This window comes from Bos mutus, chromosome 11, assembly GCF_027580195.1.
Source record: "Bos mutus isolate GX-2022 chromosome 11, NWIPB_WYAK_1.1, whole genome shotgun sequence".
NCBI lineage: Eukaryota > Metazoa > Chordata > Mammalia > Artiodactyla > Bovidae > Bos > Bos mutus.
Window position 1 is genome coordinate 105,083,376 of NC_091627.1, and position 27,860 is coordinate 105,111,235.

The 27,860-nt window shown below is 42.7% G+C and overlaps 1 protein-coding gene across 3 annotated transcripts in view; it reads left to right on the forward strand.

The window, feature by feature from the left end:
* ACOXL (acyl-CoA oxidase like) overlaps window positions 1-27,860 on the forward strand; it is a 329,296-nt gene that overhangs the window by 216,843 nt on the left and 84,593 nt on the right. For all 3 annotated transcript variants that reach the window (XM_070380058.1, XM_070380059.1, XM_070380060.1), the window contains exons 14-15: window positions 11,746-11,855; window positions 22,060-22,171. In XM_070380058.1, the coding sequence (XP_070236159.1) occupies window positions 11,746-11,855; window positions 22,060-22,171 (222 nt within the window). The remainder of the gene's footprint in view (window positions 1-11,745; window positions 11,856-22,059; window positions 22,172-27,860) is intronic.

A 27,860-nucleotide genomic window follows, 5' to 3' on the forward strand; every position in this document is an offset into this window, starting at 1 on the left:
CGCCCCTGTGTAACACAGAGCACAAAATCAGTGCACCCCACCATGTGTAAACAAATAGCTGGTGGGGACTTGCTGTACGGCACAGGGAGCTCAGCTCAGTACTCTGTGAAGACCTCGAGGGGTGGGGTTGGAGGGAGAGGGCCACAAGGGAGGGGATACATGTATACATGTGGCTGAGTCACTTCTTTGTACAGCAGAAACTAACACGTCATAAGGCAACTGTATTCCATTAAGAAAAACAACTCAGTCCTCAACGATGACCTTCACACTGTCCCTTCTCTCAGCTCATCCTGCGGTGCTGGTTTGTAAAGCTCTATGAAGGTGCTGGCTTATGACCTGGCTTGGCAGGTGTTTCCAGCCTCAGAACCCAGGACTGTCCCTCAGCTTGCCACCCAGAGGTGCTGCAGGTGGCTGTGAAGTCAAGGTATTTGCTCCTTTCTCCACATCTGGCCCTCTCACCTTCCTCTATCAAAAGACCCAAACACAGCCACTTGAAATAGACAACCTATGTAGTCCTGTAATAGAAATGAAACTTAATGTTTAATAATAATAAAAAAGCTCCCCCCAAAGAAATCTTCAGGTCTAGGTTTCATTGGAGAATTCTACCAAACATTTAAGGAAGAATTTTACACCATCTCTTGCAGAAAATGGAAAAGAAGAGAATGCTTCCCAACTTGGTTTTATACAGCTATTATTACTCTGATACCAAAAGTAGATTATTATCTACAAAAAAAGGGGAAGCTACATATCAAAACCTTACATGATCTCAGATACAAAAATCCTCAGCAAAATTTTAGCAAATTAAATCTTGCAGTGTATAAAAAGAATTATACACCGTGAAGAAATGGATTTCTTCGCTGGTGTACAAGGCTGCTTCAGCATTCAAGTCAATCAATGTAAACCATCATATCAAGTGAAAAAAATTATATGATTATATTGGTTTACACAGAAAAAGCATTTGACAAAATCCAACAATAGTTTGTGATTAAAAACTCTCATCAAACTAGAATAGAGGGGAATTTCTGTCACTTGTAAGCTTTCCGGGTGGCACAGTGGGAATCTCCTACCTGTGCAGGAAACGCAAGAGACACAGGTTCAATCCCTGGATCAGGAAGACATCCGGGAGAAGGAAATGGCAACCCACTCTAGTATTCTTGCCTGGAGAATCCCCATGGGCAGAGGAGCCTGGAGGGCTACAGTCCATGGGGTTGCAAAGAGTTGGACAAGACTTAGTGACTAAACAACAGCAAATCCTTCTCTGGACTGGATTATGCTTTGAATCCACTTATCAAAGTAGAGGTAGATATTTCAGAGACCTGTAGGCAATACTTTTCATAGTATTCTTCTATTACTGATGTGCCTTCAACCCTCTATCTGAAGGTGCGTCTCTTTAGTGATCCAGCAGGCACCGTGGCTGCTGCCCCATGACTGAGGAGCTGTGGACACAGCAGGCCTGTGCTTCGCAGTTAGCATGCTTTACATGTTTCCCTTTGAACGGGATCGAAGGTCATCTGACCCTTTCATTATTTCCCTGGGGCAGAGGTTGTGAGCCCTTGGTGAAATTTAATTATACCCTCCACCAAATCCAATTACTGTCCACACCCATGAAATCCCATTATAACTTTCTTCTGCTTCATTAGAGATACCCTAGGACAGGTCCCTTCTTAACCCCCTGTGGCAGATTTCCTAAGGAATATCAGCCACAGGCTTTGCTCACACTGTTTATTACTCCAAGGAAATATATGCAAAAATTCAAATGACCTATAGTCCTACTTGCTTAAAAACCAAGCACATATCTGGTTTCCAGTAAGAGAGCTGATTTCTTAGGGATTTCACCGTCCCCTCTCCGCCACCAGAGTATTTTCCCGAGTATTCGGATATTTTGTTTTGCTTTTCTTTTTTCCAACTTTTGAAAATTTCAAACAAATTTCATGAGAAAATGAACTATTGGTATAATATCACTTGGGCATATTCTCTACCTCCAAATGTTAAGAGTGTGGTCTCATTCTTGTTTTCTCTATACACACGTGCACACTCGCGTGTGTGTAAATTAAATGTCAACATTCATTTTTTAAAAATAAGAACATTTTCTTACAAAAGCACAATACTGTCAACACACCTAAGCAAATGAACAGTAATACCATAATGAAAGTGAAGTAAAAGTGTTAGTTGCTCAGGCATATCTGACTTTTTGACCCCATGGACTGTAGCCCTCCAGGCTCCTCTGTCCATGGGATTCTCCAGGCAAGAATACTGGAGTGGGTTGTCGTTTCCTTCTCCAGGGGATCTTCCCGACCCAGGGATTGAATCCAGGTTTCCTGCATTGCAGGCAGATTCTTTACCTTCTGAGTCACCAGGAAGGCCCCATACTGTAATACAGGTTATCTAATCGGGATAGTCAGAAACTTAAGGAAGAGGGAGCCAGGTGAACAAATAGAACTACTGGCACTGGAGAAAGCAAGAAGTAATTAGTATTCCTGGAGATACGTGATGACTCTGCATCCATAAAACAAAAACATCCTGGGGACCTCCCTGGCGGTCCAGTGTAACCACAGACTTTGAATTTGTGGTGGTGGTTGTTTAGTTGCTAAGTCCTGTCTGACTCTTTGTGACCCCATGGACTGTAGCCCACCAGGCTCTTCTGTCCACGGGATTCTCCAGGCAAGAATACTGGAGTAGGTATTTCCTTCTCCAGGGGATCTTCCTGACCCAGGGATCGAACCCGGGTCTCCTGCGTCACAAGAAGATTCTTTCACTAACTGAGCCACCAGGGAAGCCAAAAGGGAAGTAAAAGGGAAAGGCTAAGAGACATGGATGATCATGTCCAGGAAACTGATGACATTCCCCAAAGAGGGAGCAGAGAACGCAGGCAGATGAAATCAGAGAAATAAAAGAAGGCAGTTTCCCAAACCTGAAGACAGTCACAAGTCTTTCTTCACAACAGGCAGGACCCACCAGACAAGGTCAGAGCCTGGAAACAGTCTGGAGAATTTCAGATCACCAAGTAAGGACAGAGAGAGGGCCTCCGGACGTTAGACTGAAAAGAAACATCAGATGATTTGCTAAGAAAAGAGTCAGATTCACCTCAGCCCTATTGGCTGCAGCACTGGAGGCTGGACCCCACTGCACCCACACGTCTCTGGGGCTCTTGTCACGGTTGGACTCTGGTGTGGGTCCTGGGCGTCTGCATTTCCAGCAAGCTCCTTGGTGACGGTGACACTGCTGCTCTGCGGACCACAGTTTCAGTGGCCAGGGTCTAGAATAAAATGGAACGACGCCTTTAGAACTCAGAAGAAAATTACTTTGAATGTAAAATTTTACAGCTAGCTAAATTATTCATCAAATATGAGCCAGACTTACAGATATTCAAATGTTCGGGAAGTTTACTTTGCCATGCACTTTCTGAAAAATATTACTTGTAGATGAGGTGGAGAAAAGCATAAAACAAGTGAAGAATTAGAAAGATATCTGTGGATAGCCAATGGAAATTTCCTGTATGACTCAGGGAATTCAAACTGGGGCTCTGTAACAACCTAGAGGGCTGGGATGGGGAGGGAGATGGGAGGGAGGTTCAAGAGGGAGAGGACATATGTGCACCTATGGCGGATTCATGTTGATGTTTGGTAGAAACCAACATAACACTGTAAAGCAATTATCCTTCAATTAAAAATAAATAAAAAAAATAAAGATATCTATGCTTTCTGGAGCTAATCCAAGAGGAGTTTGTGTAAAGAAATACCTGCATAGTCGTGGCCAACACAATTAGTCCAAATTAGGACAAGAAGTCAGAGGGCTCAAAAGAATGACTTTGAGAAGGAAATGATTTCTATTCAACAAGCAGAATAATTAAGAAGCAGGAAAATGCTTAATCATGATGGAAAAGCCATATGGTTCTTCTTGAAACAAGTGGGAAAATAGTCGATCAAGACTCTAGGAAAAACAAAACTGCTTGAGAAAAGCATGTTCCAAATAGGAAGCAAGAGAAATATGTTTGACCTTGGCATTTGGAAGCTTCTTCTCTAGCAGAATGAAAACTGCTTGAGAATGGTTATTTCTGAAGTGAAGTTCTAGAGGTAAGGGGTTGGGTAAGAGACTTTGACTTTTTATTTAAGGCCATGTCTTGATGAAATTGAAAGAGAAGAGTGAAAAAGTTGGCTTAAAGCTCAACATTCAGAAAACTGAGATCATGGCATCTGGTCCCTTCACTTCATGGGAAATAGATGGGGAAACAGTGGAAACAGTATCAGACTTTATTTTTTGGGGCTCCAAAGTGACTACAGATGGTGATTGCAGCCATGAAATTAAAAGACGCTTACTCCTTGGAAGGAAAGTTATGGCCAACCTAGACAGCATATTCAAAAGCAGAGACATTACTTTGCCAACAAAGGTCTGTCTAGTCAAGGCTATGGTTTTTCCAATGGTCGGGTATTGATGTGAAAGTTGGACTGTGAAGAAAGCTGAGTGCCGAAGAATTGATGCTTTTGAACGGTGGTGTTGGAGGAGACTCTTGAGAGTCCCTTGGACTGCAAGGAGATCCAACCAATCCATTCTAAAGGAGATCAGTCCTGGGTATTCTTTGGAAGGACTGATGCTAAAGCTGAAACTCCAGTACTTTGGCCACCTCATGTGAAGAGTTGACTCATTGGAAAAGACTCTGATGCTGGGAGGGATTGGGGGCAAGAGGAGAAGGGGACGACAGAGGATGAGATGGCTGGATGGCATCACTGACTCGATGGATGTGAGTTTGAGTGAACTCCGGGCGTTGGTGATGGACAGGGAGGCCTGGTGTGCTGTGATTCATGGGGTGGCAAAGAGTCGGACACAACTGAGCGACTGAACTGAACTGAATGTGGCCTAAACTTTTTAAATTGGAGGAGATTTGCTTTACAAGGTTGTGTTAGTTTCTGCTCTACAACAAAGTGAATCAGCCATATTTATACACGTACCCCCTCCCTCTGAAGCCTCCGTCCCGCCCCATCCCACCTCTCTAGGTCATCACAGAGCACTGAGCTGAGCGCCCTGTGCTGTGTATTTTATGCTTGGTGGTGCAGCTTCCCACTAGCTATTTATTTTATACATGGCAGTGTATATTGATATATGCCAACCCTACTCTGCCAGTTCATCGCCCCCTCCTCTTCCTGCCCTGTGCCCACCTGCCCATTCTCTGTCTGCGTTTGTACTCCTGCTTGGCAAATAGGTTCATCGGTACCATCTTTCTAGATTCCAGATATAATATATGATATTTGTTTTTCTCTTTTGACTTATTTTACTCTGTATGACAGATTCTATACTCATCCACATCACTACAAATGACCCAGTTTTGTTGCTTTTTATGCCTGGGCAATTTTCCATTGCATATGTACCACATCTTCTTTATCTTCTTCTTCTGTCGATAGACAGGTAGGTGGCTTCCATGTCCTAGCTATTGTAAATAGTGCTGCAATGATCTTTGGGGTTCATGTGTCTTTTAATTATGATTTTCTCAGCATATATGCCCAATAATGGGGTTGCTGGGTCATGTGGTAGTTATATTCCTAGTTTTTTTAAAAAAAATTTTTAATTAAAAATTGAGTATATTGAAAGCCATTAAAATAAATTGGCCCTCCCTTATAGAAACACATTTATTGCATTCTTACTCATTGGTGTAATTTTTACTATATAAAATAAAGGAACTATGAGTAAAATATAGAAAAAAAAGAAATAGTCCTTCCTTAAATATAAAAGATGAGGAAGGGAAGAGAAGGAATGAAGAGTAACAAAGAAAGGCCTCACTGAGAGAACAAATGCTGCATGCGAGTGCACGCACACACACACACACACACACACACACCTTACTGTTCTCCCCACCCCCATCGCTGGGGTGAATTCCAGATTCTTCTCCAAGACAGCCTGGACCTCAGGTGCTACAACGGCATGTTGGGATGGGTACGATGTTGGGCGAGGGCTAGACCTCAGGCTGTAGGACCCTGACTCCCTCTGCTCCTAAAGGAAGCACACAGTTCCTTTAGAAAACCTGAAAGAACGTTCCCTCTGGCCCCAGCCTTCTGGCTATAGGTGAGTCCTAGCGATCAGCAGGTGAGGTGTTGAGATGCTAGAGGGAGCGAGGGGCAGGTGCTCCTAAAATCAGAGATGAGGGCTGGGGCGACCCTATCACAGGGCCTCGGGGTATCAGTTCTGAAAGATCTGAGATCTGGCTGCACCAGGAGGGGTCTGAGGAACAGCTGGTACGGGGGTCACCGGGCTGTGGATGACAGCCAGTCGTCCTGAAAGACCAGCCGCCCTCCCCTTCTGAGGGCCTCTTGGAGAGAAAGAATGAGGGCATGAGCTGAGGACCTGCCCGACCCAGCAACGTCAGAGACAGATAGTTCAACAGATCTTCTGGAGGTTTACAGGTGGGATCTACAGATGAGGTGTACAGAATCACCTCAGATGATGGCAGAAGCGAAGAGAAAGGGAGATGTGTGAATGGGCCAGAGGCAGGCGGAGGCCGGCCTAGTGGGGGCTGAAGACCACCACAGGGGAGTGGAGGTATGCCGGGGACCAAGTCTCAGCTTAGAGGAGGGAAATGGCGTTGGAAATGCGGGAGGCAGACGTGTGAAGATTGGGGGCAGAATTTGGTGCAGAGCATTTACAAAATGTGGTCATTCATTCTGGGGAACTTGAAGGGACTTTGGGATAGTACCCTTTTAGAAAAGCAGGATAGTTTCAAACAGACATTCTCGTTTTCTCTTCCAAATCCACTGACTCGTAACAAATCTGGTGCTAATTCTTTCAAAGCCAGATATTCCAGCATCTGACTGTTAAAGGCTCTCCTCAAGAACTCTGTGTGTGAGGTTTGGGAGAAGGAGAGCCTTCTGAGTCTGGGCCTTGTTACCTGTACTTCTGAGCTTGCCAGAGTGGCTTCTTCATTTTCTGTACAGAAATCATTCTTGCTCTCTCTCTCTCTCTCTGTTCCTTTTATTTCCTCCTCCCTCCCTCCTTCTCCCTCTCTCCCTGTCTCTTTCCTTCCTTCCTTCTTTCTTTCTCTCCTTCTAGCCAGAGAATCATTACAGATTCTCCTCAAAGAAATCTTACCTTGATGGGATGTCCAGCACTTGAAAGAGGCAAAGCGTTACTGTACCCAGTGGGAGATAATGCCCAGTTGGCCTTTTCTTCAGCCTCACTCCCCGGGGGACTCCTGAACTGCCCTTAGGTAGCGCGCATTGCCAGATGTGGGTGGAAGAAAAACTCAGGACACGCAGTCCCGTTTGTGTCTACCCATCCTCCTGGGGCCTGGAGGGCCAGATCCAGCTTCATGGGATGAAACCTGTGGTCAGAAGAGCCTGTACTTAGACTGAGAGGATGAGCCTATGGTTACTGAGGGGAAACCTGGGGGGAAGGGACAGTTAGGGAGTTTGGGATGGACATGTACACACTGCTATATGTGAAATGAGTAACCAGCAAGGACCCACTGTATAGCACAGGGAGCTCTGCTCATTGTTATGTGGCAGCCTGGGTGGCAGTCAGGTATGGAGGAGAAGGGACACACACATATATGTATGGCTGAGTCCCTTTGCTGTTCACCTGAAGCTATCACAGCATGGCCAGCTGGCTATACCCTAAGACGAAATGAAATGTTTAGAAAAGAAGAGCCTATGCTGGTTTGCTACTCTGCTCTCACTGTCTTGAAATCCCTAATCATTTTTGAACAAGGTGCTCTGCACTTCTGTTTTGCCCTGGGTTCTATGGCCAGTCCTGCCTAGAGCATGGTCTGGGACCCCAGGGCCACAGGTACAGCCACTTGGAAGGAAGCTGTTGTCCTACTCGGTATAAGCCTGAGTGCCGCCCGCTGCCTGGCTTGTCCTGCTGCAGAGAGGATGACGTGGGCTGGCTTTTCCTTAGAGACCGTGCTTTCTATCCTAATCGACTCTAAGTGTTTCTGCTTTGGCAGCAGACACAACTTGTTAGGCTTTTTAATCCAAGTTTCTCTGTAGCTGACATAAATCAGTGAAATACTCAGTGTGTAGACATGCTAGTCGCTTCGTAGATGCCTTGAAAAGCCATTCGACCTAAAAAATTATTTGTAATTGTGCTATATAATCAGTGTTCCCTGATGCATAGGATATTCGTTATAAATGCGTGTTTGTGATATCATTATTCTGCATAACTACTCAGACTCATGGTTTCCACATGTCGGCTGCAGAGTCACTTGATTCCTTCTGCAGGTGGGGTCTTTTACAAAAGGCAAGAATATAGCTGTTTTGGCTGCTCAGTTCCCCAGAGTTCTCTTAAGGAAGGGACTCCTGAGCAGGTGCAGCGGGACTCAGTCCCTGGGAAGTAATCAAGTAGATAAAGGAAAATAAAGAGTCTTCATCTTTTGAGCCAGAGAACTGTGTCCAAAGCCACAGAAACCATCATCTGGAAAGAAATAACATCACAAGTTGTCTTAAGAAAATCTGGTGTAAGTTTTCAAAACACCAGACCTAGAAGATATGACTATTTGTATTGAGAGGAAATATATTTTATTGTATAAAATGGGTTTCTTTTACTACCAGGTTCATTTTTAAATAATGAACTCTCTGCTACAACTCAAACATTCCGTGTACACAAATTTTACTGAATCTCGTAGTTTGATCATCGCTATTGCTGTATGAGGGCTTCCCAGGTGGCTCAGTGGTAAAAAGTCTACTTGCCAGTGCAAGAGACACTGGAGGTGCGGATTCAATCCTTGGGTAAGGAGGATCCCCTAAAGGAGTAAATGGCAACTCACTCCAGTGTCCTTGCCTGGATAATCCCATGGACAGAGGAGCCTGGCAAGCTGCAGTCCATGTAGTCACAAACAGCATGCACACGCATTGCTGTGTAAGATAGCATTTTGGGGGTAATCTGGGTGATGACTCGACAAAACCTCTCTGTTTCATTTTAATTTTTCAACTTTTGTGTATATAATTATTTTAAAATAGAAAATTAAAAATTATATGTGTGTGTGTGGGTGTTATGTGCTCAGTCCTGTCTGACTATTTGTGACCCCCATGGACTGTAGCCCACCAGCCTCCAGTCCGTGGAATTTTCCAGATAAGAATACTGATGTAAAAAAAGAAAAATTTTTAAAAAGGAAAAAAGAATACTGGAGTGGGTTGCCAGTTCCTACTCCAGGGGATCTTCCTGACCTAGGGATTGAACCTGTGTCTTCTGCACTCATATATATGTGTGTGTGTGTGTGTGTATTATATATTTTATATAATGTTATATAATTTATATTTTGCATTTTATTGCTTATTATATAATGTATATATACTATATGGTATAGTACATATATAAATATACACTATATGGTATATTATAATGTATTCAGGAACACATATATGAGGTAAAAGAAATCACGTCTTCATTGCATGCTCAGTTGAGAGACTGATGGATCTGTCTTTGCCTCTCCACGTCATTTATCAAATGAAGTATTGAATGTAGAGACTGTCCTGACCAAACCCCATGGTAGCTGATAGCTCCAACCCTTTAATCTAAACTTCACCAAAGTGCATCAGCAGCAGAAAATAGACTCATTTAAAAAAATCAGCTTGTCTTGTTTCATGACCTAGAAGAAGAGGAACAATTCCAAAAACGAGGAGCAAAAAGGAAAAAGAAAAGAGCGAAGATCTAAACAGAGGAATTTTGTGATACTAGCCAGGCCCCAGTGTGTCTGTCTTTTAAGTTTAACACCTAAACTGGATTATTATGTTCTAGAAATTTTTAAGAAGTTAATAGTTTTTTGGCTACACTGTGCATCATACAGGATCTTCATTCCCCAGGCAGGGATAAAACCCTCGCCCCTAGCAGCAGAAGCATGGAGTCTTAAGTGCTGGGCCACTGGGGAAGCCCCGATGTCCTTCTAATTTTAAATCTAGTTAAAATGCGTGTGTTTTCCCAATTTAATTTGCTTAAATCAGAAAGGTAAGAGCCTATTCATTGGAGAAGACCCTGATGCTGGGGAAGATTGAGGGCAGGAGCAGGAGGTTGGATGACATCATCGACTCAGTGGAGATAAATTTGAGCAATCTCTGGGAGATAGTAAAGGACAGGCAAGCCTGGTGTGCTGCAGTCCACGGGGTCGCAAAGAGTCAGACACGACCGAGCAACCGAACAACAGCAAAATCAGAAAGGTGGACATAGTGACAAAAGTTAAAGGAAATTGTTAAGGAATTGAATGGATCAGATGAGATGCTGGACACAGAAAAGGGATTTATTTATTCATTCACTTATTCAAGAAAGATTCCTCAACTCCCATAGCCATTTGATGGAACGAACGTGAACAAACTCTGACCTTGTGGCGCTTAACTTCCGGAGGCAGAAGGATGAGGAGACAGCAGCAAGTTGTAACGCTTCATGTCCTTGGGTAGCAGTAAACTCAGTGTGGAAAAATAAAGGCAGTGAAGGTCTGGAGCAGAGGGGTGGGAATCAGAGAGAGCAATGTGTAACGCTGGGAGTGTTGTTTGCTGTCCACCAGGAGGGTGATGGAGTTAGGGCCATTGTAAATTGAATAGGTGAGCAAAAACAAACAATGTGTTAATCCCAGTGATGTCAGTGAAACTGACCTTGAGTGCCATATCATTTTGATCTTTATTCTAGTCAGAGTTAGTTGATCCCCGCCCGCCGCCATTTTCCCTGTTGCTGGCAGTGTTTGATTTTCACAACTTGCTTTGTACAGCATGCGTGCGAGCTAAGTTGCTTCAGTCGTGTCCAACTCCTCTTGACCCTGTGGACCATAGTGGGCCAGGATGCCATGTCTGTGGGATTCTCCAGGCAAGATACTGGAGTGGGCTGCTATGCCCTCCTCCACAGGATCTTCCCAACCCAGGGATCAAACCCACGTCTCTCATGTCTCCTGCACTGGCAGGGGGTTCTTTGCCACTAGCACCACCCGGGAAGCCCACCTTTGTACAACAGGAATTACAAAAATGTCTATGTCCGTTGACCCCTAATACAGTGATCCTGATGGCCTCTTTTTCATAGTCAGTATTTTGTGACACCCCCTTTTCTATCCTGAAATGAAGTCATGGGTAATATCTATCTAGAGATATGATTTCAAGAATTCAAGACAATACTTCAAAGAAACAAAAGAAATGTGTAATAAGCATGACTATATAGTAAGACCTGGGTTTCCCTGGTAGGTCAGCTGGTAAAGAATCTGCCTACAATGCAAGAGACCCTGGTTCGATTCCTGGGTCGGGAAGATCTGCTGGAGACGGGATAGGCTACACACTCCAGTATTCTTGGGCTTCGCTGCTGGCTCCACTGATAAAGAATCCACCTGCTATGCAAGAGACCTAGGTTCAATCCCTGGGTTGGGAAGATCCCCTGGAGAAGGGAATGGCTACCCACTCCGGTATTCTGGCCTGGAGAATCCCATGGACTGTATAGTCCATGGGGTCACAAAGAGTCAGACACGACTGAGCGACATTCAAATATGTATATAGTAAGACATGGGCTCCCCAGGTGACTCAGTGGGTAAAGAATCCATCTTCAATTCAGGAGAGTCAGCTTCACCTGGAGAAGGGAATGGCAACCCACTCCAGTATTCTTGCCTGAAAATTCCCATGGACAGAGGAGCCTGGTGGGCTACAGTCCATGAGGTCGCAAAGAGTCTGACACCACTGAGCACAAAAGTTTGCTGGAAGCCACTGGACCTTATCTGGCTGCAGCAGTTAAGAACACCCTGGTGTTTGTTACGTTTTTCACAAACGGCTGACAAACGGTTTATGCTGTGTGCAGGTTGTGGTTCGGGAACTGCTGGCTCAGTACACCAAGCAGTGCGAGGAAAGACCGGTCTCCAGCTTGCTCCGAAACTGGGCGGAATCGGGGAGTGACAGGCTGAGAACCAGGTATGTGATCACTCCGGCTGCCACCATCCTTGACCTGGAGTCTCATTCTTTTTTTTTTTTTTTATTCTTCCAATTTTATTTTATTTTTAAACTTTACATAATTGTATTAGTTTTGCCAAATATCAAAATGAATCCGCCACAGGTATACATGTGTTCCCCATCTTGAGGCTGAGTATACAGAGCCTTGTACAGTTCACACTTGTTTAAATGTAAAATATTGATATAAAATAGATAATCAACAAGGACCTAGTGAGTAGCACAGGGAACTCTGCTCAATACTCTGGAATGACCTATATGGGAAACGAATCTGAAAAAGAATAGATGTAACTGAATCACTTTGCCGTGCACCTAAAACAACAGTGTGCATCAACTGTGTGCGTGTGTACTCAGTCGTGTCCGACTCCGCGACCACATGACTGCAGCCCACCAGGCTGCTCTGTGCATGGAGTTTCCCAGTCCAGAATACTGCAGTGGGTTGCCATTCCTGCTCCAGGGGATATTCCCAACCCATGGATTGAACCCATATCTTCTGTGTTTAAAAAAATACTGATATGTGGAAACACATGTATGGATATGTAATTTCAATTCTCATGCACCCACGATCCAACTTAAGGACCAGAAGACTGCTAATTCTGCTCCTTCCACATGTGTTCCTTCTTTTTAGCATGTCCACTGTGGCAAGGACTTTACAGGTTTTTGTTATTTCCGTTTCACAGATGAGGAAACAGGCACAGAGCTTAAGCATTTTGCCCAAGATTACATGCCAGTGGGTGACCAAGCTAGAATTTGAATCCAGATAGTTGGACTCCAGGATCCATGCTTTGGGTTGTTTTCACAGATTTTTCATGTTATCTATAAGCTTGATAAATAAGGTGTAATGTGTGTGGTATTCTGTAGCTTCCTGTTTTCACTCAATATTTTGTTTCTTAGGTTCATCCAAGTTATTACATGTGGCTGAAGAGCTTCTGTGTCTGCTCATAATATTTCACCACGTGTCTGTGCTGCAAGTTACTTATGCTTTCTAATCTCCAGTATCAGTGGATATTTGGGTTGTATTTTTGATATCTTGCACAACCCTCTTGTGAAAAATCTTGTACATGTTTTCTGGGGAATGTGGGCAAGAATTTCTACAGGGCTTTCAAATTTAGTTGCCATGACTCAGAGTGAGAAATGTGTTTTACGTCACCACGGACACCCACACGCCCATAGAGTCCCCTACCCTCCCTCCACCACAGACACGATGAAGCAAACACGCCGTGAAACAATGCTCATCCTATACTCGTGATGTTCTCTGACGTTTCTTAATTTTGTTTTTTAAAAATACTGATCTCAATCAGTTAAACTGATTTCGTGTGCCGTTTTAGCGATTTTCAATCTGTTGCCTGAAAAAACACTCCTTAATAGCGCATATTACCCAGGCGTGAAATTGCTGTGCTGTGGGTATGCCAGTGTTGGACATTACTAGATCATGCCCATTTATTTTTCAAAGTGACTGCCTACATTTTTTATCCCCACCAACAGCCTGTGTCTTATGAAACCAATACTTGGCATTGTCAGATTTCATTTTTGTCAGCATAAGATAAAGATCTCACACTGTGGCTTTAAAAAATTTTTGTTTTGTTTTTAATTGGAGGATAATTGCTTGACAGTATTGTGATGGTTTCTGCCATACATCAGTATGATTCAGCCGTAGGTACGCATATGTTCCCTCCCTTTGAAACCTCCCCACCGCCACCTTCCTCCCATCCCACCCCTCTAGGGTGTCACAGAGCAAACTCCCACTGGCTGTATACTTTCCATCTGGTAATGTGTATGTTTCAGAGCTACTCTCTCAAATCGTCCCGCCTTCTTTCTCCCCGACTGTGTGCAAGTCTGTTCCCTCCGTCTGCATCTTTGCCGCTGCCCTGTAGATAGATTCATCAGTACCATCCTTCTAGATTCCATATATATATATGTATGTATACGGGTTAATATACCGTATCTGGCTTTCTCTTTCTGACTTACTTCACTTCGTATAATAGGCTCTAGGTTTGTCCACCTCACTAGAATCTAGTCAGATATTTACTTTTATTTCTTTATTTGACTGCACCGGCTCTTAGTTGCAGCATGCAGGATCTTTAGTTGGGGCATTTGGGATCTAGTTCCCTGACTCAGGAGTGAACCCCAGCCCCCTGAATTGAGAGCACAGAGTCTTAGCCACTGAACCACCAGAGAAGTCCCTCACTATGGCTTGAAAATTGCATTTTTCTTCTTCTTATAGTTGAGCATGCTTTCACATTCTCTTTACCATTTGTATTTCTTCTTATCTGAAATGCTTGTCATGCATCTTGTGTTTTTCTGTTTTTGTTTTGTTTGGTCTTAGTCGGTATTGATTTTTAGATGTTACAGCTATCTTCTCCAAGTTTGTGGCTTGTCTTTTGTTTTCTTTATGATGTCTTTGATTAACATAAATTCTTCAATTACAGTTGAATTTATTAATCTTTTCTTTTATATCCCACACTTCCTGTATCTTGTCTACTTTGTGATTGTGAAATATATATGTTTTAATATTGTTGAGAGTTTGAGAGTTTCACCTTTCACCTTGAATTCTTGAATCCATTAGAAATTTCTGTCTGTGGTGTGAGGAAGGGATTTAATTTCATTTTCTTTCTCCTGTGGGGATTGTCAGTTTTTCCAGCCCCATTTTCTGAATTCACTGCCTTTCCCTAGTGATCTGGAATGCCCCCGCTGGCATTCATTAAACTTTTATATATGCGGAAGTCCATTTGTTCCTGGTCTGCTTGTGTGCTCTTTTTTAAGTTGGTTAGTTAGTTTGCTGCTCTGGGTCTCAGTGCAGCATGCAGGATCTTTGATCTTCAGTGCAGCATGCAGGATCTTTTTGGTTACGAGTGCAGACTCTTAGTTGTGGCACGCGGGACCTAGCTCTCTGACCAGGGGTCGGATCCGGGCCCTCTGCATTGGGAGCGTGGACTCATAGCCACTAGACCACCAGGGAAGTCCCTGTTAGTATATTCTGAATCTAACAAAACTCTGTCTCAATTCCACTAGATTTATAACAGTGTAATAGTATTATGTGGTACATATTACATATGATACTACTATATCTAAAATATAATTCAGAATTGTGGTGGCTATTCTGGGTCTTTTGTACATCCTTACAAGTGTGAGAGTAAGTTTGTCAAGTTCCTCCAAAAAAAAAAGAAAGAAAGAAAAGAACATACGTACAGCAAAAGGACAAATATTATATGGTTGCACGTATATGAGGTATTATCTACAGTAGTCAAGTTCGTAGAGACAGAAAGTAGAATAGTGGGGCTTCCCTGTGGTCCAGTGGTTAAGACCTTCTGATGCAGGGGGTGAGGGTTTGCCCTCTAGTTGGGGAGCTAAGACCCCACCTGCCTAGCAACCATAAAATCCAAACATAAAACAGAAGCAGTATCGTAACAAATTCAATGAAGACTTTCAAAAAGGACCCACATTAAGGGGAAAAAAATCTTTAAAAAGAAGAAAGTAGAACAGTGGTTACCAGGGGCCAGTAGGAGGAGGAACTGGGGGATAGTGTTCACTGGGTGCAGAATTTCAGTTTGGGAAAATGAAAAAAATTTGAAGATGAGTAACAGTAATGGTTGCATGACAATGCAAATGTGTTTAATGCTGCTGAACTATACCCTTAAAAATGGCTAAGGTGGCAGATTTTATGTAATTTTTTTTTTTTTTAAATCTACTGGAATTTTCTTTGGAAGTGTATTAAATCTATAGATTTGCAGAAAAATTGACATGCTTGTAAAACTGAACTTCCTCTCAAAGATTTTAACCTCCCAAGTGTCTTCCAGAGTTTTATAATTTCTTTCAAACATAGTACAACTTTGGACAGATTTATTACTGGGGCCTTTATAATTTTGTTGTTGCCATAAAAAGAACATTTTTTAAATTATGTTTTTTTGTTCTTGATTTATTATACACACTGTTGACTTTTGTATATAAACCTGACCATAAAAAATGTCATTTAAATGTGCTGATAGATTCTTTGGATTTCCATAGACAGTCATACCATCTGCAAATAGTAAATTTTATTCCTTCTTTTCCAGTTATTGCTTCTTTTGTTTGTTTTTGTGAGAAGGTGCCCTATTCCTGATTTTTAAAAGAATTAGTTTGATATTTCACTGTTAAGAATACATTTGCTAAAGTTTTTGATAGGCCTACTTTACCTCCTAAGGAAGCTCCATTTACTGTTATTTTTAACATGTTTTTTTTCATCATTATTTGATGATGAATTTTCCTGCAAATGATTTTTCATCTATTAAATTATCTTATGTTATTTCTTCTTAACCTGTTTTGATAAATAACACTTGTGTGCTTAAGAAACACTTAGTGTTGTCATATTGTATTATTATTTTTATATTTTCCTGGGTTTGACTTGTTAGTATTATTTTTAGGGTTTTTGTGTACTTATTAGCTTATTGTTTTCCTTTCTCATACTTCCCTGATTGGATTTATATCAAGTTTTCCTGGCCACAGAAGTTATTTTGGGAGTAGTTTCTTATTCTGTAGAAGAATCTGAGAAGTTATTTGAAAACTATCTGGGTCTGGGTAATATTTAAACAACTGATTCAATTAGTTTAGTTGTTTTAAGACCATTTAGGCTTTCTCTTCTCTGCCAGTTTTGGTAAATGATATTTTTCTGGGAACTTGTCTGATTTCAGACTGACTCATACGAGGTTTATCATGTTGCCGTTGTTTACTCTTTCGGTCATGTCCAACTCTTTGCGATCACGTGGACTGTAGCCTGCCACGCTCCTCTGCCCATAGGTTTGTCTAGGCAGGAATGCCGGGGTGGGTTGCCATTTCCTTCTCCAATAAGGTTTATTATACTATTCTCTAATTATCCTTTTAACTTCTGCTAGATCGGTAGTTCAGTTCAGTTCAGTCGCTCAGTTGTGTCTGACTCTTTGCGACCCCATGGACTGCAGCATGCCCAGCTTTCCTGTCCATTACCGACTCCTGGAGCTTACTCAAACTCATGTGCATTGAGTTGGTGGTGCCATCCAACCATCTCATCCTCTATTGTCCCCTTCTCCTCCCACCTTCAATCTTTCCCAGCATCAGGGTCTTCTTCAAATAAGTCAGTTCTTCGCATCAGGTAGCTAAAGTATCAGAGTTTCAGTTTCAGCATCAGTCCTTCCAATGAATATTCAGGACTGATTTCCTTTAGGATGGACTGGTTGGATCTCCTTGCTGTCCAAGGGACTCTGAAGACTCTTCTCCAACACCACATTTCAAAAGCATCGATTCTTCTGCGCTCAGCTTTCTTTATAGTCCAGCTCTAACATCCATACATGACTACTGGAAAAACTAAAGCTTTGACTAGATGGACCTTTGTTGGTAAAGTAATGTCTCTGCTTTTGTCTAGGTTGGTCATAACTTTTCTTCCAAGGAGTAAGCGTCTTTTAATTTCATGGCTGTAGTCACCATCTGCAGTTATTTTGGAGCCCCCCAAAATGAAGTCTGTCACTGTTTCCGTTATTTCCCCATCTATTTGCCATGAAGTGGTAAGACCAGATGCCATGATCTTAGTGTTCTGAATGTTGAGTTTTAAGCCAGCTTTTTCACTCTTTCACTTTCTTCAAGATGCTCTTTCGATCTGTAGTTAGGTCCCAGTTTTCATTCCTAAAATTATTTATTGTATTTTTCTTTCTCTCCTTTATTGTTATGTTTAATCTCACCATTTGTTTGTCTAATTTATTATTTTTTTCAAATTACCAACTTTTCCCTTTGTTGATCCTCTGACATACTTTGCTTTTACTTCATTGATTTATGCTCATAAATGTATTATCTTCTTTGTTGTACTTCTGAGGGGCTTATTGTGCTTTTTTCTTTTGTGTATTTTTTAAATTATCATTTTTATTTGGAGGAAGACTTTGGTCTTTATAACCCAAATGAACTAATTTTCAAGCAACTATTCATTAAAAAGTATAATTTTATAATCCTGATGAGAGACCTGGGAAACACACTGAATGATAGTGTGGGACTTTTGGGGCTTTCCAGGTGATGCTGGTGGTAAAGAATCCACCTGTCAATGCAGGAGATGTAAGAGACTTGGGTTCAGTCCTGGAGGAGCTCATGGAAACCCACTCCAGTATTCTTGCCTGGAGAATCCCATGGACAGAAGAGCCTGGCGGGCTACATCCATGGGGTCGCAAAGAGTCGGACAGTGCTGAAGTGACTTAGCAGGCACGCACACACGCCTGAGACTTTTCACATCGGTTGGCACGAATCTGTCCTTTTTCTCTTGTTTTGTAAGCTATTGCTCACGTCCCTATTTATTCAAACTGTAGGCTGTCTTAAAGCTGGAAATAGCAGCTCCCATATCCGAAGGTTGTTTCACTTAAATCTCCCTCTGTTTGGGGGTGTTTTTTTTAATCTTTTAATTTTATATAATTTTCTTTGATTTTATTTCAATTTGCACACTCTGCAAAGTCAGTAAATCTTTTTAACATTTCTGTGGGCTTCCCAGTTGGTGCTAGTGGTAAAGAATCTGCCTGCCAATGCAGGAGATGCAGGTTCGGTCTCTGGGTCGGGAAGATCCCCTGGAGGAGGAAATGGCACCCCACTCCAGTATTCTTGCCTGGAGAATCCCATGGACAGAGGAACCTGGTGGGCTACAGTCCATGGGGCCACAGAGTCAGACTTGACTGCGGCTGAGAACACAGCCCTGAATGGGCATTTTATAGAGCTGATAGTTTCCCTCACAATTTATTAGCTGGAAAATTTACAACATATAAGTTGAAAGAACAGTACAATTCCCACCAGAACCAGTTCCCTTCATTCAGGAAACAAGTTCCCCATCTACATACCATCTGCCCCTCCATTTCTCTTCCAGATAGCAGAACAGGGCTGTTTCCATCATTTCAAAAGAAAAACAGATTCTCACCCATATGCAAATCTATATTCGTAGTAAATCTTCCAAGATAGACTTGAAATGTGCCAAAGGCAGTGTCCCAAGTGTAAATGTTTGGAAAGTTCTAGTCCATTTATTTTTGTCTCAGTTATTATCCCCCAAAACAGTACACTTCTCTCTCCCACACATCCAGGTTTTACTGATTCAGTCTGGCTGCATTTTTCTCCTTACATCCCCAAACCTTACTCACTCTCATTTTTGTGTATATTAAGAAAAGCCTTTGTCATCCAGCACATCTCTACACATACACATTGTACCAGGCACTACTTCAGGTGTTGGCGATACAGCAGTGACCTTGGGTTCTCAGCTTTCAGGAAACTTTCAGCAGGTAAAGCAGTTGGATGGCAGTCATACTGACAACTCACAAGAGAGGTGAGCAGATGGGAACACGAGGAACGATGGTCCCTGAAATCCCTCCAAGTAGGCGACCATTTGTATGGACTCCCAGAGGCTGCCCTTCGTTTGGGCTGTGGGAGGAGTCAGTCATGGTGCTGGAAAGACTCCATGAGACTAGGTGAGGTGGGCAGGGCTTGGCTCTGATTGGGGCTGAATTTTATTCTGCAGACCGCCCCATTCTGCCCTTTCTTGTGCCAGTGGGTGCTGCCTCTTCCCCTCCCCTAAGGGGCTGCGCCTGGAGCCCGCACTGCTCTCATCGACCCATGGATGCCTCGGAGGATGTGGAGGTCGAGGAACATCAAGTTTCTGCACTGTTCTTGAATGTTGTGTCGTTTATATTATGAACATTTTCAAATACTCAGGAGAACTGAAATAATTTTAGGGAGCATTCACATACCCAGCATAGAATCAACTAGTAACACGTGACTGTGCTGACTATACCACATATATATCCACGTGTCAAGCCCTCGATCCATCCTTCAGTTCACCTTTTTTTCTCTGATGCATTTCAAAGTAAACTACAGACATTAGCATACTTCTGAATAATTTGGAATGGACATTGTTAACTAACTTTCAGTATTTGGTTACAGTTTTTTCTGCTTATGCAGAAGTTACATGGGGCTGCCCTGGTGGCTCAGCAGTAAAAAATCTGCCTGCAGTGCAGAAGACCCAGGTGTAATCCCTGGGTCAGGAAGATCCCCTGGAGAAGGGAATGGCTACCCACTCAGTATTCTTGCCTGGAAAATTCCATGCACAGAGGAGCCTGGTGGGCTACAGTCCATGGGGTCACAAAGAGTTGGACATGACTGAGCGACTAACACTTTCATTTTTTCACTTTCGTACTAAGGTTTGTTTTCCATTCTGTTTAAAAATTTTTTTTTCAAATTTCTATGTAATAATTGGCAAAAATTGTACATACATGTGAGCTGTGGGTTTGTCATATATGTAGCCTTTGTTGTTTTTATCATAATTTTGAATTTTGTTGGAAGCTTTTTCTGTATCTACTGAGATGATCAGATTTTTACTCTTCAGTTTGTTAATGTGGTGGATCACACTGATTTGTGGATGTTGAACCATCCTTGCATTCCTGGGATAAATCCCACTTGATCATGGTGTGTGATCTTTTTGGTGTATTGTTTTGTTTGGTTTGTTAATATTTTATTGAGGATTTTTGGATCTATGTTCATCAGTGATATCGGTCTGTAATTTTCTTTTTGTGTGATATTTTTATTGGTTTTGGTGTTGGGATAATTCTGGCATTCTAGAATGAGTTCAGAAGTTTTCTTTTTTCTTTAATTTTTTTGGGATAGTTTGAGAAAGATAGGTGTTACTTCTTCAGATGTTTGGTAGAATTCACCTGTGATGCCATCTGTTTGTTAGGAGATCTTTATTTTTTTAATGATTCAATTTTATGGCATGGAATTACTCTGCTCATATTTTCTATTTCTTCTTCATTTGGTCTTCAAAGATTATATGTTTCTAGGAATTTATTTATTTTGTCTAGGTTGTCAGTTTTATTGGTGTTTAATTGTTTGTATTATTTTCCTTTCTCTTGACAGAGAGATGCCTGGGATGTTAATTTTTAACTTCTCTGAGTAGAACTTCTGTGAATATATTTGTATAAAAGTGTTTTCATGAACATGTTTTATTTTTCTAAGGCAAATAGTAGGAATGGAATGGCTGAGTCACAGGTTATGTGTGTTTAGTTTATGAGAAACTGAGAACTTTTTCCATTGGGAATCCCATTTATAATAGCTATAAATGGAGTATAACCTTTAAAAATTGTGAAGCACTGTATTGGATACCTGTAATATATAATATTGTACATCAACTATACTTCAATTAAAAAATATATTTTAGGGATTTTCCTGGTGGTCCAATGGTTATTACTCCATGCTGCAAATGCAGGAGGCAAGGGCTCAATCCCTGACTGGAGAACTAAGATCCCACATGCTGTGAGGTGTGGCCAAAAAAAAATGGTTAAATTAAAAAAAAAATTTGCACTGTTTATAATAGCTAGGACATGGAAGCAACCTAGATGTCTATCAGCAGATGAATGGATAAGAAAGCTGCGGTACATATACACAATGGAGTATTACTCAGCCCTTAAAAAGAATGCATTTGAGTCAGTTCTAATGAGGTGGTTGAAACTGGAGCCTATTATACAGAGTGAGGTAAGCCAGAAAGAAAAACACCAATACAGTATACTAACACATATATATGGAATTTAGAAAGATGGTAACAATAACCCTGTATATGAGACAGCAAAAGAGACACTGATGTATAGAACAGTCTTTTGGACTCTGTGGGAGAGGGAGAGGGTGGGATGATTTGGGAGAATGGCATTGAAACATGTATAATATCATTTATATGAAATGAGTCGCCAGTCCAGGTTCGATGCACGATACTGGATGCCTGGGGCTGGTGCACTGGGACGACCCAGAAGGATGGTATGGGGAGAGAGGAGGGAGGAGGGTTCAGGATGGGGGACACATGTATACCTGTGGCGGATTCATTTTGATATATGGCAAAACCAATACAATATTGTAAAGTTAAAAAATAATATTAAAAAATTTTTTTAAAATACTAAGTGGAAAAAGCAGTAAACCAAATTATCTTTACATCGCAAGGATGACCACATAGAATAACTTGACCCAGGCATTCATCGGCAAAATTACCAAGAGAAGCCCCAAATACAGCAAGTGAGAAATCAAGGAGATGATTACGTGTACTCACTCTCTATCGGGAGGAAATCCTTTTTGAAAAGATCCCATCTATTTCTTTCAAACTGAGTACTTTGGTGATGACAAAATAATAATGATGGTCTCTGTGCTTTTTTTTTTTTTTCAGTTTCCTGGCATTTAACATGGACACAGTTGGTCATCTCACCTTTCTGTTGAAAGCGGTGCATTTTCGTGAAAGGATTCTTCAGCGGGGTTTGGTGGCCCGAATTTATTATAAGGTAAAGATACATTGTGTTATAATAATATTTTTCCTTTTGACATGTGTGTAAGGCATATTCTTGCTGGTGAAAGTGTTAGTCCTTTAGTCGGGTCCGACTCCTTGTGATCCTATGGATTGTAGCCTGCCAGACTCCTCTGTCCGTGGGATTTCCCGTGCAAGAATACTGGAGTGGGTAGCCATTCCCTTCTCCAAGGGATCTTCCCGTCCCTGCTAAATGTAATAGAGGATGAGTCAGCAAGTTGGACACAACTGAAGTGACTTAGCCCCATGCAGCAATAATTACAAGCTTCTGGAAATGGCTAGAATTTCTATAAGCCGTTTTGCATGACAGCGTTGCTCACTGTGGAGGCCCTGATGCTTCTGATGAGCTCTGTGTGTCATCTTTAGAGTGGGAGTTGACGAGTGGAGTAAATTTTAAGCCTTACTAAAACCGAAACATCATTGTCTGTAATAACGAATACATTATTTTCAGGGTGGGGGGAGTGCATGGGGCACATGTGGAAATTAGCCATTGGGCTCGCCTGAGATGCACTCTGTTTCCTACTGAAGTGCCCATGATGTTCTGAAAAACATAAAGTCTTGCATCAGCATTGATGGAAGTCTAGAGGTAATTTCCACCGAGTATGGTGCCAATGGAGTTATTGGAGGAAACCCCCACTCCCACCCCAGAAATATCTATTTCATCTCCTAATCCCAACATGGAATAGACAAGACGACCCTAAGAGAAGGCTTACTTATCTACTTTCTGCCCAGACTCAGAGACTCAGGACTACCATAGCCTGAAATCAGTCCACTGCTCTCCCTCTGCAAAGCAATTAGGTTCCAAGAGGACCAGAACTGGTTCCCATGAAACTTCCCCCACAGCTTCAGTTCATCTCTTTTAATATGAATACCAAGATCACATCTCCCGGGACAGCATCACCAAGGACAGCACAGAGCAGGAGGAGGATGCATGCCACGCTGCGGGATGGGTATTCTCTTAGGAAACGCTCTTCAGCACAAGAGCCCTGGAGCAGAAGTGGTCCAGATCCACTCGGGGGAACAAGACAGAATGATGGGTACCCACTGGAAGCTGGACCAAGTTTGTGCAAATCGGTCCATCCTCTGGGTGTAGGTCTGAGGTGAAGCCCTGGAAGATGCCAAGGGCATATTCAGGTGGGTTTAAGTCACTCCGCATTCCCTGCCCTTATCAAGCATGGTGCCACCAACATAAGAGGAGGGTGCCTTCAAGACGGTCTAGAGGCACTAATGAGCAGAACAATGGAGACAATGTAACCTATGAAGGAGCTTTCCAAGACTGCAGGAGTAAAGGATGAAGGTCAGGAGATGACAATCAACAGAGTGGAAACAGTCAAAATGTAACCTACAGAGAAGAAATATTCCTGAAAATGCTGGAACAAAGGAGCAGGTATAATAATCAACATAGAAGAAAAGTATCTTCCCTAGTGTAAAAAAAAAATCAAAATTTTAATGGAAAAAAATACCCATACCTGAGGATAGCTTGCAATTCTATAGTGAAGAGAATATCATTTAAGTAACCAGACAGAAAGTAATAGTTTATCAACAAATTAAAAAAAAGACAAGACTAGCTTCAATTCTTATTCACCAGCTCCAAATGGACTAAAACCTGCTTCTAGAAAGAGGAAACCTCATGATCTAAGCATACCATTCCAAGCCAGATTTATTCCATGAGTACAGGCAGTGGAAAGATATTTTCAAATATCTAAGAATTAGAAGCAATTTCACTCTCATGGCCTTCCTTAAAAATTATTCAAAGAGCTACTCAGTAGGACATTAAAAAGAATCAAAATTAATAACTTGAAAATAAGGAAATCAACCTATTTTCAGGGCAGGAATAGAGACACAGACATACAGAGCAGACCTGTGGGCACAGCGGAGGGAGGAGAGGGTGGGAGGAGCTGAGACAGTGGCGCTAACATATGTACACTGCCTTGCACAGAATGGACAGCTAGTGGGAAGCTGCTGGACAGCACAGGGAGTCCAGCCCGGCACCCTGTTATGACCTAGAGGGGTGGGGTGGGGGGGGTGGGAGGGAAGCTCAGGAAGGAGAGGATATTCATAGAGTTATGACTGATTTGTGTTGTTGTACAGCAGAAATCAACACAATATTGTAAAGCAATTATCCTCCAATTGGAAAATTAAAAAATTTTTTGGTGGATTCATTTTGATATTTGGCAAAACTAATACAATTATGTAAAGTTTAAAAATAAAATAAAATTAAAAATAAATAAATAAAGATTTGTAAAAGAATTGGTGGTCCCTGTGGATCAGCCAACTAATAATTATGTGTTTTGAAACAATTAGTTAAACAGAGTTAAATAGTTTTATTTATTTTATTATTAACGGAGTTAATATAAGTTTTAGTATTTTATTATTAACAGAGTTAAATAAACAACATAGTTGGTGTTTAGTCACTAAGTCATGCCCAACTCTTTTGTGATGCTGTGGACCTTAGCCTTCCCAGCTCTTCTGACAATGGTTTCCCAGGCAGGAACGCATACTGGAGTGGGTTGCCATCTTCTTCTCCAGGGGACCTTTCTGACCCAAGGATTGAGGCCATGTCTTCTGCGTTTCCTGCATGGGCAGGTGGATTCTTTACCACTGACCCACGTTAATTTTCCTCAAATGCACATTTTATTTTGGAGACCCTTGGCCCACACACATTAGACAGTCCATCTCCCTCTCGGTCTGGAATGAGTGCTGAGGGTTCCCAGGTCCTCCCAAAAGACCTGTCAGTGCAGGGGACCCAAAGCTGGTCTCTGTCGCAACCTAGAGGGGTGGGATGGGGAGGGACATGGAGGGGACATGCCTATGGCCCATTCATGCTGATGTATCAATATTGTTAAGTAATTTTGCTCTAATTTAAAAAAAAAGAGAGAGCCCTACCATCTGATCATTTCTTTCCTTCCTTGGTGCAGCCAGAATTTAACTTCAAATGGGACCAGGAAATGTCCTTCTGTGTTCTGGTAACCATGGTGGGAGCCCAACCCCACAGCTCCCCTTGGAAGCCGCACTTCTCCAGTTTTCTGAAATCACCTTGCATTGTTCATCAGGGTCACGGCATCATTTCCCCATTAGTGGGGGCAGGGAGAAGGCAATAAACTTGTCACCTTGAGAATATTTTAGTAGGGGCTTCTGTCATTTGTGAGCTCCCCTGGCGGCTCAGATGGTAAAGCACCTGCCTGCAATGCAGGAGACCCAGGTTCAGTCCCTGGGTCAGGAAGATCCCCTGGAGAAGGGAATGGGAACCCACTCCTAGAGAATCCTATGGACAGAGGAGCCTGGTGGGCTACAGTCCGTGGGGCCACAAAGAGTCGGACACGACTCAACGGCTTTCAGTCATTTTATAAAACAAAAATCTAAAGGAAACAAATGTATACCCTCAGTAATCAATATATGTAACAGATGACTGCTGAATTTCATATGTTTATAACAAAAATTGGGCGGATAGAGGGATGGTAATTCAGGTGGGATGAAAATCCTGCTGGTTAACCAGTTTATTCTGTCATCACCTGTAATATTCCCCTACTGCACTGGTAGTTTTTCCATTTCAGAGTGTGTAGAAATCAGCTAGGAATTTAAAAATCAGCTAGGATTTTAAAAATCTGACTCACGACGCCCTCCTTCCCACTGCAAGGCTGAGTCAAAAGGAAAAGAGAAGTGGTTTGTATCGACAAGTAAAGACCATGAGTCATCCTCAATATCCAGGGGCTGTCATCTAAGCTGGGAATAACTACCCTAAGTTATTTTTCGTTATTCATAATTTGAGGTTTTGTTGGAAAAGAGTTAGTGGGGGTTGGAAATAAGGTTTCAGGTGATGTAACTTTGTAGAGCTTTATGTTTGTTTCATTCATTTATTTATCCAGCTGCACCAGGTCTCTGTTTCGGCACACAGGGTCTTTAGCTGCAGTGTATGAACTCTGAGTTGTGGCATGTGGGATCTCATTCCCTGACCAGTGATTGAACCCGGGCCTCCTGCATGGGCAGTGCAGAGTCTTAGTCACGGGACCGCCAGGGGGGTCCCTAGAACTTTCTGACTATCACCTACAATTTTTATTATTGTGGTCAGTGCAACCTGACTGCTCCGTGTGTGTGTGTGTGTGACTTTAATGTTCTTTAGATCTTTAAAATATAATGAAATCATTGTACCACTGAAGGCTATCTTTCTAATAGGTGACGCCAACTACTTTGTTATACTTTTAGACTAACAGGTTCTTTGTCCAGGTCACCTGGTTGGCGTTTAGAACCTTGTCTGAGTTCCTGTCTGTGGAAAATGCAAGCTGGCCGTGTCGGTGATTGGATGGCACACCCATGGCGTGTGCTGGAGGTCAAGCTGCCACAGTCTCCTCAGTCACAGGTCTTCAGGAACTTTGTCCAATGTTAGTCGCTTAGTCACGTCTGACTCTTTGCCACCCCATATGGACTGTATAGCCTGCCATGCTCCTCTGTCCATGGAATTCTCCGGGCAAGGATACTAGAGAGGGTTGCCATGCCCTTCTCCAGAGGATCTTCCCGACCCAGGGATCGAACCACCTCTCCTACATTGGCAGGCGGGTTCTTTACCATCTGACCCACCATTGAAGCTCAGTGGGTCCAGTGATACCTGATGAATCAGAGAGGAGCTGGAAAACACCATTATCACCAAAAAAATAAAGTGTTACTCACTCAGCTGTGTTCAACTCTTTGTGATCCTATGGACTTGTAGCCCACCAGGGTCTTCTGTCCATTAGATTTCCCAGACAAGAATTCTGGAGTGGGTTGCCATGACCTTCTCCAGTGGATCTTCCCTACCCAGGGATCAAACCCAGGTCTCCTGCATGGCAGACAGATTCTTTACCATCTGAACCACCATGGTCACTGAACCCAGAAAGAAAATATGATCTCCTTTGCTTGTAGTTATCTGGGAGTTTCAGAGCAGACAGGAAATAGAGAGTAACAGCCGCTGGGTTCTGTTTCTTACCATTTTAAAAGCCAACAGGGCAGCCTGAAGAGCAGATGTTTTACGGAAAATCTCATGGTACAGAAATGCCGAGAGCTTTGTTCCAGAGGCAGATCATCAAAGACAGGAAACAGGATTAGAAACTAAATTTCCTGAGTCACTGGTCTGCGTTGATCTTGCGTCTTCTAACTCCGGTGGTTTAGTTGGGCTGGGAGGATGAGCCAGAGACCAGGGCCACCTGATGGACAGTCTTTGTGTCCTTGAGCACTGGGTGCTGCCTGGGCAATTAGTCACCTTGTACAGAAGTGAGGCTCCTCTGCTGACTGGGGCTTGAAATTCCTTCAATGGGGAACATGTTCCCATTTCTCAGTGAGAGGGAAGGCGTACACCCCTGCAACTCTCGAGAGAGGGAAAGCGTGACTGACTTCCCTGTCACAGTAAGCTGACATGGAGCTGAGGAGGGGCAGATGGTGGTCTGGAGAGAGCCCCGCGTGGGCAGACAGGAAGATCCAAGGCTGCCCGTGCCCGCCTCCTGTGTAGACCGGCACTCCCATCTTGGTTGTTTCTGGTCACAGGAAACGCTTCTGTTCTGTGCATGCGGGCGTGTGTGCTCAGTCACATCTGAGTCTGTGATCGCATGGACTGTAGCCCGCCAGGCTCCTCTGCCCATGGAATTCTCCGGGCAAGAATACTGGAGTCAGTTGGCATTTCCTCCTCCAGGGGATCT